The sequence below is a fragment of the Garra rufa genome, chromosome 8, assembly GCF_049309525.1.
Source record: "Garra rufa chromosome 8, GarRuf1.0, whole genome shotgun sequence".
Taxonomy (NCBI): Eukaryota; Metazoa; Chordata; class Actinopteri; order Cypriniformes; family Cyprinidae; genus Garra; species Garra rufa.
This window is the reverse complement of record NC_133368.1, coordinates 28,603,091-28,618,277: the sequence shown is the minus strand read 5'-3', so window position 1 is coordinate 28,618,277 and position 15,187 is coordinate 28,603,091. Positions and strand designations below refer to the sequence as shown.

General features: G+C 36.5%; 1 protein-coding gene across 1 annotated transcript in view; it reads left to right on the top strand.

The window, feature by feature from the left end:
• The window catches only part of ramp1 (receptor activity modifying protein 1), a 47,659-nt gene extending 38,254 nt beyond the window's left edge, over positions 1–9,405 (top strand). Inside the window, exon 3 of the mRNA XM_073846262.1 lies at positions 8,437–9,405. Coding sequence (XP_073702363.1) covers positions 8,437–8,692 — 256 coding nt within the window. The 3' untranslated portion in view covers positions 8,693–9,405. The remainder of the gene's footprint in view (positions 1–8,436) is intronic.
• The last annotated feature ends 5,782 nt before the right edge of the window (positions 9,406–15,187 follow it).

The window sequence follows — 15,187 nt, the reverse complement described above, 5'->3', positions numbered from 1 at the left end:
TATTTGTGCAATGTATTATTTGGGCTTTTGCTGTTAGTGAAAGCAGATCGATCATGAAACACCACCATGAAACCACTGCTGTGATCCCTGTTCCGTGATTGGTTATAGCTCCAGGAAACCCTCACATCCCACAGCTTGAGCAGTGACAGTGTGCCGTAGTCATGGTCTCTGTGTGTTGATGTTTGTCCCTGACTAGTTATATTTAGTGGCGCTAAACCATTTTGAAATTCAATCTGCTGTCTTACAAGACTAAAAGCCCCAGAGACTTCCTCACCACATGGTCAATAGAGAAAAATCTCCAGCAGTCACCCATTATAGACTCAAAGACTTCCTGAGCTTTATATTAAACTCAGTATATAATGGTTACACTTATTTTGAGGTGTCCTTACAGTTACAGTGTAATTACAGTGCCTTGCAAAAGTATTCATACCCCTTCATTTTTGTCACAGTTTGTTGCAGCATTATGTTAAACTGCTTTCAATTAGTTTTTCCCCACATCAATTTACACTCCATACACCATAATAATGACAGAGCAAAAACCAGATTTGCAAATTTTACAAATTTATTAAAAATAAAACATGAAATAAGTACATTGCATAAGTATTCATACCCTTAACTCAGTACATAGTTGAAGCACCTTTACAGCCTCAAGTCTTTTTGGGTATGATGTGACAAGCTTTGCACATCTGCATTTGGCAATTATCTGCCATTCTTTGCCTCACCTTTTCACCTCTCAAGCTCTGTCAGCTTGGATGGGGGCTGGCAGACATTTTCTAGAGTCCTAGTTGTTCCAGTCGTCTTCCATTATGGATAATGCTTCTGTGAACCTTCAATGCAGCAGATTTTTTTCTGAACTCTTTCCTAGATCATTGCCTTAACGCAAGTCTGTCACTGAGCTCTACAGGCAGTTATCTTGACCTCAGGACTTGGTTTTTGCTCTGATATGCATTTTCAGCTGTTAGACCTTTTCTGAGAGGTGTGTGCCTTTCTAAATCATACTCATTCAAATGAATTTGCCCCAGTTTAACTCCACTCAAAGTGTACTAACATCTAGCAATATGAATGCTCCTGAGCTAAATTTTCGAGTGTCCCAGAAAAGGGTATGAATACTTATGCAACGGGATCTTTTCAGTTTTTTATTTTTAATAAATTTGCATAAATGTTAAAAACCTATTTTTTGCTTTGCCATTATGGAGTAGGGAGTGTAGATTGATGTGGAAAAAAAGTAATTTAAAGTAGTTTAACATAAGGCAGCAACATAACAAAATGTGAAAAAAATGAAGGGGTATGAATAATTTCGCAAGGCACTGTATATATTTAAGAACTGAGTAATATTACCAGTATGTACCATAAAATACCAATAAGTACGTATCACTGCAGTTTCCACCAGAAAAAAAACATTAGAGGCGGTAAAACAGAGAGCACTTGTAATCGTTTTTGTACACAGTTATGATTACAGCTCCATATGTTTCGCTTAGCCGAACTGGATTTAGAATGGGAATCCTTGGGTACGAATCCTGTGAAAAACATGACTCACTATGAATGTGTACCGTATGTACGCCCTTATAGCGACATTGAGTGGACATTTCACACTGAATATGAATGTGAATTTGAATATTTATTATGTGAAAATGGTTTAGTTTTATGTTTACACAATTTGTGACTGTCCATCTTGTGATTCCATTCCCCCACAACCAATTTAAGCTGTAATTTTGCCTAATTATGCAAAAAGTAAAACTTGTAGTCTTTTGAAGCCAAATTGTATGAAGAACCTGACTTAAATGTAAGATGCTCTAAAGCCTCGACATCTTTTGTATTCCACAGAAGAAAGTCATATGGGTTTGGAGTGACATGAGTGTAATTGATGGTCTCAATACAAAGACATCATGTGACGTCTCACATCTGCAGTCAGTGCATCTTAACCAGAACTGCTTCATCTTATCTGTATTCACTTGCTAATTGCTAATTGCCCATTTTCCACAAGTTGAGCACATCTCATCCTGGTTTGATGTGCTCCTAATGAATTAGACAGCTGGTGTTGCAACCAAAATTTCAAGTTACATGAGTTTATTATAGGGTTATAATGGGATAGTGTTTAAAGCAATTATAGATTCAAGAAAACATGATGATGGATGCCATGATGATATGTGTACAGCTTTATAACATACACTGCAATCCACCTGGAGAGGATATAATATTATTAGACTTTAATTTGCTCATGTTTTGAGTTGTCCAATTGTACACATTTTCAGTGATCAAAAACCAAATGGAGTGACATGAGAGTAATTGATGGTCTCAATACAAAGACATCATGTGACGTCTCACATCTGCAGTCAGTGCATCTTAACCAGAACTGCTTCATATTATCTGTATTCACTTGCTAATTGCGTGATAATAGGTTTTGACAGGGCAAAAACGAAGCTCCCAAGTCTCCTTATGATTAAACATCCAAATTTAACTCGTTCATTAAATGACTTCCTCTCAAACTTATGCTACAGGCTGAATATTGCCACAGCTGTTTCTGTTTAAGCTGGTGATGATATGTTTGACATCTCTTCTTCATCACTCAGTTGCAGTTGGATATATGAACACAGAAACTTGTTGAAATGCTTGTTTGTCTCCTCAGCGGAGTAGAAACCAAAAAGCCCATTTTCCACAAGTTGAGCACATCTCATCCTGGTTTGATGTGCTCCTAATGAATTAGACAGCTGGTGTTGCAACCAAAATTTCAAGTTACATGAGTTTATTGTAGGGTTACAATGGGATAGTGTTTAAAGCAATTATAGATTCAAGAAAACATGATGATGGATGCCATGATGATATGTGTACAGCTTTATAACATACACTGCAATCCACCCGGAGAGGATATAATATTATTAGACTTTAATTTGCTCATGTTTATGGTGGCAACCTCTTTACTGGCCTTATGAAATGTCACTATGGGATTTTGCCTTTTATACCATTTGTACGGATCCATTTTTTGCCCTTTACAAATTTGCTCCTGTGTGGCTTTCAAATGAAGCCACAATATATTAAACTTGCCTGTGTATTTTTATATTTCCGTATGTTTTGTGCTTTGGCTGTCACAATATCAAATTTGCAGTAGATGCTACCAATAATGTGCAATTTCAGAAGTTGAATATGTTTAAAAGTGTGTCTAATCTAAAGTATATGCAGTAATAATAAAGCTGATTGTCTTAGCAAACACAATGCAAGTAAGATGAGGCAAATAAATACTGTGCTACTTTCCATTATTAGCATGCTATTTAACTGTCCATTGTTGAGATACAGTTGGATGGTTCTTTGTCTATTTTAATCTTTATTGTGAATGCTATTAATACACAGGCAGACAGAGCCGGTCAGGGGTGTGAGCTCAGGGTCAGTCCATTAACACACTGGGTTTAACACAACCTGGAGCTTCTCCTGAACTTTAATTCCTGTAAAACTGACTCACTCCCACCACCATTACAGAATGTCTGCCGCAAATTATGATTCTATTTTCACTGGTACCCAGGCACACTGATACAAACATTAACATAACAAAAAAGGAGGGTCATTCCATGTCAACTAAACAGAGCTCCCTGGCTCAAATGTTTGATTTTGTTAATACTGTTTCTGGTGAAAGAAACACCTAAATGAGGAACAAAGCAGCAAAGATATTTAATGTCATTGGGGGGTCAAAATGATGATTTTCACCTGAGTTTTGAAGCCAAATTACAGGGGGCTAAGAATGACTTTAGAAAGATGGCAGCAATAAAATGTTATTTTTACGCTCCGATTGGTAGTCCTATTAGTAAAATCTGTCGACTTAATCAGTTTTTGTTACATTATGTGCCATTATGACCATTCAAAAATGGGGGAAAATTGGTTTTTCTTTTTGCATCCCTCCCCCCAAAGTTGGCCGGTAACTTTATTTTTGGCATCTTCATTTTTAAGGCCATATTTGGTTCAGTTCCGGAGATATTGCAATTTCAATATGGCTCCAGAAGTGAATTGTTCAATTGTACACATTTTCAGTGATCAAAAACCAAATGTGGATCACTTTGCATAAAGATACATTTTTAGTTTTAACATTACTTGTTTTTCTAAATTAACTAACCTAAGTATCAGCTGTATACAAAGTGACTAACATTTGGTTTTCTGCCACTGAAAATGGGCATTATTTAACAACCTGAATATGGAGCCTCATATAGATCCCCATATCTCTGAGAGTGAATGACATTGGACCTTTAAAATGAAGACTCTAAAAGAAATGTTTAAGAACTAGAATATAAAATCAAGATATTTTTAATACTTCTTGAGTTACAGGCATGCAAACTAGGGCTGTCAAATAAAAATCAGAATTTCAAATATTCGTCAAATATTACATAAAAATCCACATTTGCCAAAAAGCTTTTTTCACTATAACTGAAATTATAAGATTTAAATTAGAATATACACTCTTAAAAATAAAGGTGATTAAAAGGTTCTTCATAGTGATGCCATAGAAGAACCATTCAGTCCAAGGTTCTTTAAAGAACCATCTCTTTCTTACCTTTTTATAATCTGAAGAACCTTCTTTTGCACAAAAAACCTTGTGAAACAAATGTACTTTATGGAATCATTTAGACAAAAAGGGACAGAAGAAAACTGTATATTATATTTTTGCAAAGAGACCCACATTTGGACCACTGAAATTGTTTTCTAGTTTAACGATTTACTCATGAAGCATACCGAAATTGCAATATGTTTGGAGCTGAACCATGTAGGGCAGGGGTCCCCAAACTAGGGCCCGCCCCCCACATTTGGACCGGCCCTCTGAACAATGCCAGAGATATATTTTGAAAATGTAATTTTAAATATGTTTTACTTATATCATGTCGGTATTTGATAATAAAGGTTGGCTTTTCACCTAAAATTTCCCTTAGTTATTAACATAGCCTAATTATTTGTTAAATTCACCAACAGAATGGTACATTGCCATAATGTGTCATCGCGATCGTTCCTTGACACGTCTGTGTGTGGTGGCTCTTGATGCCTTGACCCCAGCCTCAGTCCATTGCTTATGAAGTTCACAAATTCTTGAATCGATTTTGCTTGACAAGCCTCTCAAGGCTGCGGTTCTCTCGGTTGGTTGTGGATCTTTTTCTTCCACACTTTTTTCTTCAACTCAACTTTTTGTTAACATGCTTGGATACAGCACTCTGTGAACAGCCAGCTTCTTTGGCAATCAGTGTTTGTGGCTTACCCTCTTTGTGAAGGGTGTCAATGATTGTCTTCTGGACAACTGTCAGATCAGCAGTCTTCCCCATGATTGTGTAGCCTAGTGAACCAGACTGAGAGACCATTTTGAAGACTCAGAAAACCTTTGCAGTTGTTTTGAGTTGATTGGCATATTCACCATATTCTAATTTGTTGAGATAGCGAATTGGTGGGTTTTTGTTAAATGTGAGCCAAATCATCACAATTAAAAGAACCAAAGACTTAAATTAATTCACTCTGTGTGCATTAAATGTATTTAATAGACAAGTTTTACAATTTGAGTTGAATTACTGAAATAAATGAACTTTTCCATGACATTCTAATTTACTGAGAAGCACCTGTATATCTTTCGAAAAGAAATGATCATTTGTCTGTCTGGTGCATAAAAAAAAAAAAACTATTCTAGCATTAAAAGGTATAATAAATACAGGTAAAATCATAATAAAATAATAATATTAATAGTGGTCAGTCCAGCCCATGGAATTTTCTTTTATAAACCGACCCGGCCCCCCATTAAAGAAAAGAAAATCATGTGGCCCGCTCAGAAAAAAGTCTGGGGACCCCTGATGTAGGGTGTTAAAAATGAAGATGCGAAAATGAACATTTGTTAAGACCCAATATCTAAAAGGCTTTAAGATATCTCTAATACTTCTTGAGTTACAGGCATGCAAAATTTGGAGGAAAAGTACTTTTCCCTTTTTTTGAATGGCACCATTGGCACATAATGTAACAAAGATGGCAAAAGTCAACAGATTTTACTAACAGACATACCAATCTCTGTGTGAACATAACATGATGATGCTGCCATCTTTCTAGAGTAAGTTTTACCCCCTGTAATTTACCTCTGAATCTTAGATGAGAATTGTCATTTTGACCCCTCTCTACAAAATACTGGATTATTCAGTAAATATACATCACTGGCATTTAATAATTCAGCTTTCATTACTATACACATTTATCTTTCTTCAGAAAAAATATTGACAATCAAAAAAATAATTATATATTTATAACATCTAATATTATAATATAGCACAAATAATGAAATCTGAGTGCTTAAATTTTTAGTTTAGAAGCCCATCCTTTAAACCCTTGAAATTCTCTTGAATTTTCAGTCATTCTCCACTCGCTTCTCTAAATCACTCCTATTTCCTTTACTAACCACCCTTAGCCTCTATAGCCCGGCTGTGCACACAGGGGTGACCTAGACACTCATATGTGACACACATGCCTCTTTGGGAAGATGAGACGTGCTTTTTTGCTCTGCCTGACTGTTTGAGCTGCCATCCTGCGAGCCATCTTTATCCCTCAGGGTGAAATGTGAGGGGAGGGTGTGTGCGGTCTGCTCCAGCCCCTAAAACAGGCCCGGAAGAAACCTCTTCATTAAAAGTCTGCGCTGGTTATGCCAGGCATCCCACGCTAGGCTGACTGGGCTTATAAATAGATGGCCCAGGGGAGGGGGGAGATCGGGGTCTAACACTCACACAGGGGCCTATTAAGAGCTCATCTGAACAACAGTCTCTCCTTGAGCTCCTTCACTGGAGAGGACATCATCTTCATCATCATCATTATTGGAGCGATCCCATTCCAGCAGAACTCCTTAAGGGTCACTGAGAGAATCATTTCAGCTTAATAAAGGCAGTCATCAAGCGCGCTCTTACACAGTTACGCAGACATGCATTTTATGGATGATTAGAAACAGCACAGGAGAGATTCAAGTGAACCTAAGCAAATAGTTAGCACATGTGAACTATACAGTATGCTGCTTTGTTTAGTTTCTTGTGGTTTCTAAAATACAGTCTTGAAATCTTGCAGGTATAGACATGAATATTTCATCGATTGTGCACTTTTATATTTCCGCACATAAAATGGTGTAATTTTTTGCATCACTGGTGGCATCACATGAAATTGCAAAAATGAGGGTTTCACAAAGGTTTTGATCATTTTACACAGCATTTGGTTGGTTTCGCAGTTGCAAAAAGCTAAGTTTGTCCCTTATCTAGTGGCCGTTGCAGTAAGATAAATATCGGCATGATGAACCACTCTAAAAGAGCAATGTTTTGAAAGTGCCACACTGTTTACACTCTTCAGGAAATAAACCTATGAGCATCTTTCCTTTAGTTGGCTCTGAACATCTCCTACAGGCCAGAAGAAAGCAGTATCAAAAAGAAAAATATAGCTGCAAGCAGCGATTACTGAGGTTCAAGTGCTTTAAGGTATTTAAGCACATATGAAAAAAGACATTATTTAGCAAGCCTATTTAAAAATGCACTTTTGGCAGATAATTTACCATAGAAATATTGTTTTTAAACATTTATGGCTGTTATAGCCAACTATGGTCCGATCTCCTTAAAACTTTGCATGCTTGTTTAGAGTTACCTGTCTTATGTGCTTAGCAGGTTTCGTGAAGTTTTGAGTTTTCCTTTAGGCTTTATAGGATTTTAGGTAAATTTTTTGATAAATATTAACCTAGAGAGTCCAGAAAATTTTACTGCAGCAGTGTTTTTTTTTTTTCAGTTCTTTCATATGATATGAATATCGCACATATATGCGGTAAACCGTGCAACATACAATTGCTTATGGCAGCTGAAAAATGTGATATTGCCCCCCACTGGCTGATCTCTCTCAGATTTCTCTCAGACCAGCCGTGAGTCGAACAGGTCCACCAAGTTTTGTTGTGATCGGCCTCCATTAACTTTGTCTAACAGGTGTTCAAAATTCATTGGCTATTGGCGGCTGTTTTTTGAGATATGTCCTTAGAGACACTTGTGGCACTTCAAACGAAAAACCTAGGACTAGTGTGCAAAAGTATCTTTTTCAAAAAATGCGTTTTGTCCGCCATAAACCAATGATTCCAATGACACTTGAGCCTACGACTGATGGTTTAGTAGTTATGAGCGATGTTGTACTTTTGTTCGCTGTAGCGCCCCCGTCAGGCCAATTGGGATGAGCCTTGGTCACATTGTAGGCGGTATGAGTGCTACCATCCCTCCAATTTTCAAGTCTCTACGACTTACGGTTTGGTCTGCACCATCAGTTTTACGTGGAGACGGCGACCATTCTAACGATTACAATAGGGTTTCAGCGATACGCATATTTAAACCATTTTCTCTATCCTGACTCTAAAAAACATTAAAAAAAGTATAACACCATCTTCTGCAAACAGCTGACATTACTCTTCTGTTTGCTCTCCTAAAGGTCCTATGGAGAACTGACCAACTGCACATTCCTGGTGGCTCTGAAGATGAACTGTTTCTGGCCCAACCGAATGGTGGACGAATTCTTCATCCGTGTGCACAGACACTACTTCCATGACTGCTCATTGTCTGGACGTCTGCTTCATGACCCACCCAATCGGATCCTGGGCCCTTTTATCGTGGTGCCCATTCTGGTGACACTACTTATGACTGCTCTAGTGGTGTGGAGGAGTAAACGCAGCGAGGGAATCGTGTAAGTCCACGATAAACTGTAATTAATACAGGACCTCCACACCGAACAATACTCCTCCATACAGGAGAATTTTCACAGACTGCAAATGCGAAGACAGACTTGTTTTTCGTCAAGTGGTTGTATATTGAAACTCTTACAGTGAACGCTGTCACTGTTATCTGCACACAGATAACATACAAGTCATTTACACAGAGAAAAAAACCTTCAACACAGGTAGTTTTCAACTAAATGTTTTGTCATGCCAGCATTCTGTCAGTAAACAGATCTCCAATCTGGATGCAAGTCATTTTCGTGATGATGGATAAGTTTCACCTTGGATGGATACACACCAAACTAAAGGGAGGACAATGTTATTCCCATGAGTCTGACAAACCTTTACTGTCATGTGAACACTGGACTCGATCACTCTGTGTCACCCATCAACTTCAATGCATTTCACAATAATAAATGTGCTTTGTGCCAAATGATGACACTCATTCAGTCACAAATATTTAGTTGATTAATTATTAAGAAAAATAAACAATTAGATATTTTGTTAAGATACTCAAAAAGCTGTAAAAGATTCTGATGCTTTGCGAATGTATCTCTTATAGACAAGTCAACCCCACAATGCATTGCTACATCAAAATTTTCCAAGATTTTGGGGAGCTGTAATAAATTGATACTTTTCAGTATTGAATGAAATCAATAAAAATCCTGAATTAAATCTAAACCTGACTATTGTATCCGATGTGTGGTATATATATCTTAAAGAGAACAAAATAACTATGGCTTCACATGCAAATCAAGGCAAAAATCTATGTGAATTTATATAAATGCACCACAAATGTCATCTAAATGTCATGTTTGTACAAATTTATAGTACTTAAAATTTACACTGCACCAACAAATGCAGACCAATAATAATACACTGATCTGACAAAAACTAATGAACGTTATTATTAATCTAATGTCTGTTAACATTTGTCTGTGTCTGTTGGTGCAGTGTGAATTGTATAGAAGCTTATTTCTGCCACTGAATTAAAAAAAAAATTGTGACTTTAACTTACAATTCTGACTTTTTTCCTCAGAATTGCACGATACAAACTTGCAATTCTGTCCTTTTTTCCAGAATTGTGTGATATAAACACGCAATTGCGAGTTATTGTCAGAATTGCGTGATATAAATTCGCAATTGCAAAGTATAAAGATAAAAACTCACAATTCAGACTTTTTTCTCACAAATGCTAGTGCAAATGCCAGTTTGTATCATGCAATTCTGACTTTTTCTCGTTATGATATTTTTTCTCGCAAATGCAAGTTTGTATCTCGCAATTCTCACCTTTTTCTTAAAACTGCGTGATACAAACTTGCAATTCTGACTTTTTGTATCTGGCAATAATGACTTTTTCTTGCAATTACGACTTTTTATCTTACAAATCTCACTTTTTTCTCAGAATTGCGAGTTATAAAGTCAGAATTGAGTAATATAAACTCACATTTGCAAGTTATGAAGATAAAAACTCACAATTCTCACATTTTTCTCACAAATGCGAGCGCTTCTCGCAATTGTGACTTTCTTGCAATTGGAAGTTTATGTCTCACAATTCTGACTTTTTTCCATTCAATTACGACTTATCTAACAATTCTGACTTTTTCTTCTTCTAAAAATTGCATGATATAAACTCGCAATTCCGGCTTTTTTCTCACTAATGCGAGTTTGTATCTGGCAATAATGACTTTTTCTCGCAATTATGACTTTTTGTCTCACAATTTTCACTTTTTTCTCAGAATTGCGAGTTATAAAGTCAGAATTGAGTGATATAAACTCAAATTTACAAGTTATGAAGATTAAAAACTCACAATTCTCACATTTTTCTCACAAATGCGAGCGCATCTCGCGATTGTGACTTTCTTGCAATTGGAAGTTTATGTCTCACAATTCTGACTTTTTTCCATTCAATTATGACTTATCTAACAATTCTGACTTTTTTTTTCTTCTAAAAATTGCATGATATAAACTCGCAATTCTGACTTTTTTCTCACAAATGCGAGTTTGTATCTTGCATTTATGACTTTTCTCACTGTATTTCAGAATTGCGTGATACAAACTCGTAATTGTGAGTTATAAAGATAAAAAACTTGCAATTCTGACAATTTTTTTTCTCAGAATTGTGAGATACACACTCGCAATTCCGAATTATAAAGTCCAAATTTTTAAGGAAAAAAAAAAACACTGATATGTGATCAGAATTGCGAGTTTCTCACAATGTTTACTTTATGACTCGCAATTGCAAGTTTATCTCTCAAAACTCTGAGAAAAAAGTCAGAATTGCGAGGTATAAACTCGCTATTACTCTATCCTTTTTTATTTTTTATTCAGTGGTGAAAACCGGCTCTCATCATAAGCCATGTCAAGGGAAAATATTTTCTTTCTGTAGCAGAGAGCATCCTACCAGCAAAGAAGCTTGCAGCATTTGTTATGGGATAATTCATGTATTAGCACTAAAAGGATGTTTTCATTCACATGGTTCTGCTAATTGCTATTTTTTTAAACATATCTGTGTATGTCCAGAGCTCTGTCCCCACAGTGAGTGATTTAAAAGCCTGTGGCGAACTAGACAGTGGCACAGAGACAGTAGACATTTCTAATGTCAAAGCCTCTGATTTCCGCTGCAGTTATAATAAAGCCATTTGCCCTTGACTCTTTTATTCCAGACATTTCCCCTCATTAGAGGTTTGCTTTGTAGCACATCATACGCTGTCATATCATGCAGTCATGAGTCACCAGAGGTTTAGCTGTTAAATTACAACAGGTCACTTAGAGCACGATCACTCAGTCTAAGTTTGATGTTCATGCCACATTCCGTTGCAAGAAGGATGTGCAGGGATTCATGTTTTATGCTCTTTTTACCCTAAGCATAATTTTGTAACCACAGAGATCAATAAGAAATTCTTGTAAATAACTGCCAGCATCACCAAATGCACTGATGTGCCACTATTTTTAAGTAAGTTAAGAAAACTTAAATCGAACTCCAATAAAAAAAAAGAGAAATAAAGCACAAAGGAAACAAGACAAACACACTGTGAGTCAGTGTCATTCATTTTATAATAAAGGTCTCACTAGAAGGTATTCAAAGTTAGGTTTACCACAGCAATATAACTTTAAAATCACTAAACTCACTAAGCTTTCATTTCAGCTTAGACTCAACTCAGACGTGACTTGAGTACTTTCAATAATCGTAATTCCTTTCCTCTCCACCTACTATGTCTTAAATTCACAGCCTTCAGGAATCTTTACAGAGCTTAAGTATGAAGAAACGCATTAGTGACTGGCAAAGGAAGAAATATGTTGAATTGTTATTTAAGTGATGTCAGATTATTATTCTTTTCTAAATAACGTATTCGATTTTCATATATGAATTCTGGAAAAAAAAAACTATAAGCACTCCACATGCTTTTCCTCACAGATCAGGCTTGTGCACAATTCAGTATTGAATTGAGAATGACTCCTAAATTCCAATTCAATTCCTGAATTTGAACTGAATTTCAATTGATGTCAAAATCTAGCCTGATAAATGTAGGATCTGGGCACTCTCCATAGACAGGGCTCAACCGGAGGGGTGGGATAAACGGTTGTCTTTTAAACTCCCTCTCCACGTAATAGGATAGCGCTACAACCAATCAGAGCAACGAAGAAGGTGGCGGAGCTAGCTGGTAGATCAAACTTTTGCCGTATCCGGTTGGCAAAACTCCAAATACATCCTTCTTTTGTAAGAACGACCTCAGTGCAGTTTCTTGTTCTTTTCTCAGAGAAAAGCTTAACTTCAAGTCTTTCAGAGTGGCGGCCAAAGCTAGCAGCAGCCATCGCTCTATCTCTCACGCGTAATTCACCGAACCAGAGAATGTCTGACGGAACTTATGGCCGCAGGTCAGTCGTCATCATGTTAAGCCCGCCCACCGACTCGTGATTGGCCCGGTACATCTTGGATTTTTCGAAATCTCAAGTGAACTGAGAGTAACTAGACTGGAAGCAAATGTAATTTGCTGCCGCTAGTAGGGGTGTAACGATATGCCTAGGTCACGATACGGTACGTATCGCGATATTTTGAACAAAAATTAAAACATGAAACTGAAAGTCAAACAACAGATTTATTTAAAAAAAAAAATTCAATAACTTTCTTAGTTTTACATACAAGGTCACATTTTAAGGTTTATTAAAAACCTTCTGTATTAAAATTAACAACTGAATAGGTCTGTCTGTCACTGAATTTTTTTTTTTTAATTTAACATGATAGTGATAAAATTGTCAAGATGTCAAATTCTTTAAAGCTGCTAGCGATGCAAGATTCTATGTGTGTGCGAAACAGAGTCCTACTCGACGGGTGAACGGCTAAAATTGACATAATGGGTGGAATAATATTTATCTGTCAGGTGCAGGGCGGGTGACATGCACGGGTATTAAGAAATGTCTGTTCCAATGTGTGACTCGAAAAGCGGGTGAGTCTGAAGCACGAAACTTTTAACATACATTACGATACATATCGCAACATTTTTGCATCGTGAAATATCGTACCACGAAATATTGTTACATCCCTAGCCGCTAGGGGCGCGTCTAGATTCTAGGCTAGTCAAAAACAGGATCTAGAATTACAATTCGAATTTGAATTAAAGGAAGCAGCATTGCAATTCAATACAAATTCAAATAAATTCATATACATAAGTGAAGTGTTTAACAATGAAGCTTTACAATATATGTCAGATATGATTTCATTACATATTCTATAAATGATATTAGTTTGAACTACTTGTACAGATTACATTAACAGGAAATGTTTCCCCCCAGCAAAGAATGTTAAAAGCTCTAGTCACAGAACACATAATTAAGTTCGATTTATTGTAATTGTAATTTTGTGGAATAAAATGTATGCAGGGTTGAGGAGTGACTAGTTATGTGTAATGAAATTATGCTATTAAATTACAAAATTAATGTAATTGTATGTGAGATTCAACACATTGTATGACTGTGTGGAATGTCTTTGAATTGCCATGAATTGAATTCCACTTCCTGTCATTCCAACTCCAATTCAAACTTCCTGTGGGGCGGAGTCAATTCAATTCAAATTCCAACTCATGAATTGAATGGTGGCCAATTCTGAAATTCTGAATTGTGCACAAGTCTGTCACAGATAATAAATGTTCCTGTGCCATGAATGCAAATTGTTAGGACACCACAGGCAAAGTTTTTGTAAAAAGTGTAAATCCTTAAATCCGACTATGATTCATAAATATGAAAGTTCTACTGGGGAGATTTAAGGTTGTGTCACAGACTGCATATGCCTGAATATTTACATTTATTCGGCTGGTGAGAATCATTGGCAAGACTACAAAAACAGGCTGTTGTAATATTATGAATGGTCATAACATTTACTTTTCTCTTTTCATAGTAAACAATGAACTGATTTATTAGTGCTGTATCAGGGAAATTCATCTCTCTTGGGCAACATTCATCGCTTATATAATCTGTATGTGGAATCAATAAAGGATTTCAGCCATCCCTGGTCTCATATATTTTCTTTGTCTTTTATGAAGTGCAGAGTATTGAATAAGTCTTATCCTATATCAAATTACACTTCAATACATGCCAATAGCAGGATTCACTTCATCTGCATCGCAAAGTACCAATTAATATTGATGGCACATTTCCAAGAGATTAATGGATCACTAGTTGATGCATCAGCTATTTATCACTTTAATAACAGGCGATTAAAAATGTTGTCTCATCACCTTGATGGAAGGGGAGGGGAATAATCGTCTCAAACACACGCACTTGCAGCCATATTTGGAAGGACAATCTTCTCTGTTAGATGAAAGGGTAAACGGAATGACACAAGGAAAATTCACAGACTCCTCGCTAATGAGACAAACCAGTCATCCGTCTCTTGAGCCGCACCGGAGCTAATAGTCATCACACGGGAGTTATTTTCAGTTACACTCAAAGTGTTACTGTAAGTAATGCACCAATTAAAGAAGCTGTTACCACAAAGGAATGAGAGGGCACAGGGAATCTGTAAAGGACAATACAAGACTTTTTCACTACGCTGTAATTAGACACTCACACTCATTACAAACCACCTTAACATTCTAATTCACTCTTTTATTATGTAAAAATGATTAAGAAGATAATGTCAGATGAATAAATTATTTCTTTACGGTTAAAAGGTTAATTTCAGCACAACTAGAATTAACAAACTCATTTTCAAACAAAACACTCTTCCCATCTGGCATTGTTCAAACAAACCAATAACCCAACTCCAGACTCCATTGGTTGAACCCTTGTTTTGGCCTTTACTCTAGATTACTTCAGGCAGATTGTGCACGTTCCACAACAGCAATGACTTAAAATTACAAAATAACAATACAGGTTTGTTATTAATATAATTAAAGAGAGGAGGTAGAAGTCTTAAAACTTAAAAAAGTTTGTTGGGTGTAGAAATTGGGCCGACAGTCCCAAAACCTG